The sequence below is a fragment of the Capsicum annuum genome, unplaced genomic scaffold (assembly GCF_002878395.1).
Source record: "Capsicum annuum cultivar UCD-10X-F1 unplaced genomic scaffold, UCD10Xv1.1 ctg3479, whole genome shotgun sequence".
Classification (NCBI taxonomy): domain Eukaryota; kingdom Viridiplantae; phylum Streptophyta; class Magnoliopsida; order Solanales; family Solanaceae; genus Capsicum; species Capsicum annuum.
This window is the reverse complement of record NW_025841659.1, coordinates 9,305-14,719: the sequence shown is the minus strand read 5'-3', so window position 1 is coordinate 14,719 and position 5,415 is coordinate 9,305. Positions and strand designations below refer to the sequence as shown.

General features: G+C 38.5%; 1 protein-coding gene and 1 pseudogene across 1 annotated transcript in view; both read left to right on the top strand.

Moving 5' to 3' along the window:
• LOC124891386 (ADP,ATP carrier protein, mitochondrial-like) overlaps positions 1-709 on the top strand; it is a 4,963-nt gene extending 4,254 nt beyond the window's left edge. The window contains exons 3-4 of the mRNA XM_047403132.1: positions 357-370; positions 478-709. Of these exons, the coding sequence (XP_047259088.1) occupies positions 357-370; positions 478-709 (246 nt within the window). The remainder of the gene's footprint in view (positions 1-356; positions 371-477) is intronic.
• A 473-nt stretch (positions 710-1,182) lies between these two features.
• LOC124891385 lies at positions 1,183-4,902 on the top strand (annotated as a pseudogene).
• The last annotated feature ends 513 nt before the right edge of the window (positions 4,903-5,415 follow it).

Here is a 5,415-nt window from a genome sequence, read left to right as displayed (position 1 = left end):
CAAGTGTGGATATCACTTGTGTTGCATCATTGGCTTGATACGTTGGTGATTAGGGAGGTAAAGTACCTCTTTTGTCAAAGTAAGAGTTTGGTGTTAACATTCATTAATCTTAGGGTCCTTACATGAGGTTAGGGTTCTTAGATTCTTGAAATATTGTATGTCAAACTATCTATCCATCTCTTTTGTTAACATTGTATTGTTGTTGGTCTTTGAAGTCTAGTGAAGCCGTGTGGGGCTCTTTCGATTCATTAGCATTGTTGTTCTTGTGTTCGTCTCTTTTCTTGCTCAAAACTAAATCTAAAGTCTAGTGAAGCCATGAGTGGCCTATTTCGATTCACTAGCACCTTGTTGTTCAGCTTCTTGCTCTTGTGTTGGCTTGAATCTCTTGGTATACACTTAGTCTTGTATCAAACTTCAAGAAGGACCGTGATGGCTACTGTAAGTGGTTTTCTGGAAACCTTGCATCCGGTGGTGCAGCTGGTGGTTCCTCGTGTTCTTTGTCTACTCATTGGACTATGCATGTACCCGTATTGAAAATGATGCCAAGGCTGCAAAGAAAGGAGGCGAGAGACAGTTCAATGGTATGATTGATATCTACAGAAAGACACTCACTTCTGATGGGGTTGCTGGACTATACCGTGGTTTGTACTTCGGAATGTATGACTCCTTAAAGCCTGTTCTCTTGACTGGAGGACTACATGGTACATGATGCAGACATGTTTGGTTCTCATTTCTTAGCTCTAAAGTAGTGGAGTTGGTTCTCATCCAGTTTTAGACAAATAAATTTCTAGACTATATTATAATGTCTAAGTACCCCATAGTACTTGATAGAAATGAGTTTAAATGACACGATTTGAAAGAGAATTCATAATGCTGATGTCTAGTTGATTGTTCACATCGTCAATCAACTATCGATAATTATCTCAGAAAGTCACAGTTCTTTGTTTTATAACAGAAAAACCGCTCATTATTGTCATTTCACGTATAAAATCATTCAACCAATTATTTTTTTTTTTGGTAGATATTGATGGTGTGGAACTCTTTTCAAACCAAACTTGGTAGTTCTTTGTTCCTACTGCTGGTGTATTGGTTGATCAGCAACCAGCTGGTACCAGTGCAACAGGTATTTGACACGACTGTTCCTTTGCGGACAAGCATGTGGAGATAAATCCATAAAAGCAAGTGGAGATAATCTATCAATGATCACCGCAAATGCTTCACCAGTGTTTGTAAAGGCTCCCGCGGAGAAAGATGTTGCAGCTTTTGTGACTGACTTCCTCATGGGTGGAGTTTCTGCTGCTGTCTCAAATACTGCTGCTGCTCCTATCGAGCGTGTGAAGCTTTTGATCAAAACCAAGATGAGATGATCAAGACTGGTAGACTCTCGGAACCATACAAGGGAATTGGAGACTGTTTCAAAAGGACAATGCAGGATGAAGAGGCTGTCGTTTTGTGGAGGAGAAACACTGCTAATATTATCCGTTATTTCCCTACTCAGGTTCACCGTTTGCCTTCTTTTTACCGATAAATTATCATCTGCCATTCCGTACCCTATTTGACATTATGATAGCCTACCGTTGATTTTTCCACAGGCCTTGAACTTCGCATTTAAGGATTGTTTCAAGAGACTCTTCAACTTCAAGAAGGACCGTGATGCATGGCTACTGGGTGTGGTTTGCTGGAAACCTTGCATCCAGTGGTGCAGCTGGAGCTTCCTCATTGTTCTTTGTCTACTCATTGGACTACGCACGTACCCGTCTTGCAAATGATACCAAGTCTGCAAAGAAAGGAGGCGAGAGACGGTTCAATGGTATGATTGATGTCTAAAGAAAGACACTCGCTTCTGATGGAGTTGCTGGACTGTACCGTGGATTCAACATTTCATGTGTTGGTATCATTGTCTACCGTGGTTTGTACTTCGGAATGTATGACTCCTTAAAGCCTGTTCTCTTGGCTGGAAGACTATAGGTTAGCGTTTGTCTGTTTTAGCATCTTTGCTTTTTATTGGTTTAAGTGGATTTTGATAATATTGTTGGCTCAACAATTTCACTTGGCTTTTATGGATGTTTACAGGATAGTTTCTTTGTTAGCTTTGCTCTCGGGTGGGTGATTACCTGTAACACCCCCTATTTTTGAACTAGAAAATTTAATTGTCGTTGTAACGACCCCACGAAAGTCGTACATGTGTCATCTCTTAGTAGCAGGTATATAGAGTCAAAGACTTAAAATTTTTTTAAGTGTTAAATCAAGACTTAGTCACATTCCGAGTACCCAATCTTTGACGAATTTTTCATGACCTTCCCGACTGCCGTTTTTAGATTTTCAAGTTGCGTTATGATCGGGCAAGCTCATAGTACATCTCGGATAAGATTCGGAATTTTTTGGAACGCATAAGGCTGCGTTTGGATTTCAAAACAGTAGCAAAACGCATAGCCTATTGCCCATTATTCAGCATTTCAGGGTCAACTTCAAACGATCATAACTCTCTGAATATAGCGAACTGGGTGACCTACTATATATCAAATGCAAGGTCTTCCAATTATCTTTCCAGAGATACCAATTTCGCATAAATCCGTCAATCAAGCAAAAAGTTATGGCCATTTTCGAGAGAGGCAGTAGTGTATTTTTTCTGCAGTCAGCTCCACGTTTTCCAGGGGCATTTGGGTCAATTCCACCCTATTAATTCAGCCTAAACACTGCATTTCAACCCCAAAACACCACATGACTCATATTTCTCTCAATTTTATTCAAGAACACTCCCTAGAGTTTCAAACAAGATTCTCAAATAACTCAAGATTCAACATGGGTTTTGGAAGATAATTAGAGATTTGGAATCCCTAATCCGTAAGCTTCAGGAATCATCCATTATTTTCCGAAATTGAGGTACGTGGGGTTTATCCTAAAAACTACATGGGCTTAAAAATCATTAGAGCATGATTTTAAGATTTTTATGCATGAATTTCAAAGGAGTTTTGGAATCTATGTTCTAAATTACATATTCCGAATGATTTAATGTTACTACTATTTTGACCTTGTGGTCCTATCCCCTAAATTGATTTACATGTATACGTATATGTATGTAATTTGAGTTTTTAGATTGTTTGAGAGCATAAATTATGAACTCCCTCTCTTGTATTGAATTAAAGATTATGATTTTGTGATTTAGAAGATGTTTTCGCAATATTTCAGTGTTTCAGCATGATTTGAAATAGTTGAGAGGGTGTTTCTTGATAGAAATGTGTTCTTGTGTTTGAAAGAGAGAATTGCATGTGAAGTGAGAACTTTGGCATGACCACCTTGTGCTATTGAAATGCTTGACAAAGATGAGTCCCTTGCATGTGTTTACATGAGGTTTGAGAAAGAGTCTCTTTGAATTTAATTATTGAAATTGTGGTCCCAAAACTTGTGTTTTGAAAACAGAGATTTATGGCAGATAAATGATGGCTCAGAGATGTGACTTGCAAGTCAATGGTTTGACGATACCATATGTATTTATGCCATAACAAATTATGTTTTCAGAGTATGTTTTCAAAGATGCATGTTTTGATAGAGTTTTAATAAGGGGCTTAAAGAGGGTTAGGTGGTTACCGAAGAAGGCGTGAGTTCAAGCAACTCTTAGCCTGAAACCGTATTTGCCGATACGGGTAGATTATTATTGTACGCTGGCGACGGCCGTGTGGCGTAGTAGAGTCAGAGACTCCGACCCTTGCGACACACTTGGGTTGGGGGCTTCGTTGTTGAGTTAATGGCAGTTTCCATATAGTCCATGAAATTTTTCAAAGTTGTAGGGTATACCACCTAATGCAGATGTAATACAGATTTCTCAGAGTCATGATGATTTTCACAGTCTTTTAAAATGCCCATGTGATTTCTTACTGTATGACATGTTTATGAACTGTTTTAAACTGCTCTCATATGTGTTGATTATAAATGATTATTTTGGATTTGCTCTGCATACCAGTACATCTGTATTGACCTGCTCCTCCTCCCTTCAAGTTCTGAGGTTCAATCTAGGGGTTCAGATAAGCAGTAGATATTTCCAACTGATGATCAGATTATGCAGTGGTGAGCCTTCTCTATTCCAGAAGGCCTATCTTTTCAGATCATGACCCTTATTTCAGTTTTGGTCTACTGGGGGCCTTGTCCCAGTTCTTCAGATAATTTTGTTTAGTTCTTAGTAAAGATTTCGCAAACTGATGTCATTTTTAGAATCAACCATGTTTTAGTATTACATATCAAATTCCGCATTTTCTTTTGTATTATGAATGATTTGCATGATTACCAGATAGACAGAGGGCGTCCCTAGCCTTCACGGTTCGGGAATGCTCGTCACGGCCAGGGCCCCGATTCGGGTTGTGACATTACCAACGGTGCCGGTCTTGCCTCATACCCAATTGACACAGTCCGAAGTAGAATGATGATGACCTCCGGTGAACCTGTCAAGTACAAGAGCTCACTTCACACATTCTCCCAGATTCTTAAGAGCGAGGGTCCCATAGCTCATTTCATAGGTGCTGGTGGTGCTAACATCCCTTGTGTTGTTGCTGTTTCTTGTGTGTTGGCTGGATATGATAAACTTCAGATGATTGTTTTTGGAAAGAAATACGGCTCTGGTGCTGCCTAAATTCAGACCACATAGAGTATCCTTTAGGATTAGATATTGATGAAAATCTTTCTGCTGTGCAATATGAGGATTCTTTTGGAAAGGCGTTTTACGTTTTTTCCTCTTTTTCTTTTTTTGAATTATTTGAAATTTTTGATACAGAGGTTATATATTGTCATACTCAAAACTTTTGCTGATGTGATTTCTTTTGACAACAACATTTTCTTTCCATTTTTATGCAAGTCCCCTTGTGGTGGGGCCCTTCTCCGGACACCGCGCATAGCAGTAGCTTTAGTACACCAGGCTGCCCTTTTTGTATGCGAGTCCCTCTTAGATTCTTCGCATACCCTTTTGAAGACGGGATATTCAAGAGAGTTCATATTTTGATTCGTAATTTTTCCCTGCTCTAATTCGTAACATATCAGTTACTTGATGAGCTATAAGCTTATTTCTGTTTGTGAAACAAATATGGTTTGAAATTATGAATCATATTTCAGCATATGAACTTGAAAAATATATTAAGTTAATAAAGCGTAAGTAAATTAATACAAACTAAAGAAGAACAAATGTAGATGCAGACATCTCTCAAAATAAAGCTTAATGGTGAACATAGGAGTAACCAACTCCACTACGCCAACGTCTTCTTATCCTTGACATCTAAAATTCGAAAAATAAGATGGTGAGCGTCAAACACTTATCAATAAGAAAAATATACTTCGGAGAGAGTATCGATTAGTTGTTGTTATTAAAAAAATAAACATGAAAACTAATATGGGTTGTGTAGAACTTAGCTTGAATACCTGTAAGTTCCT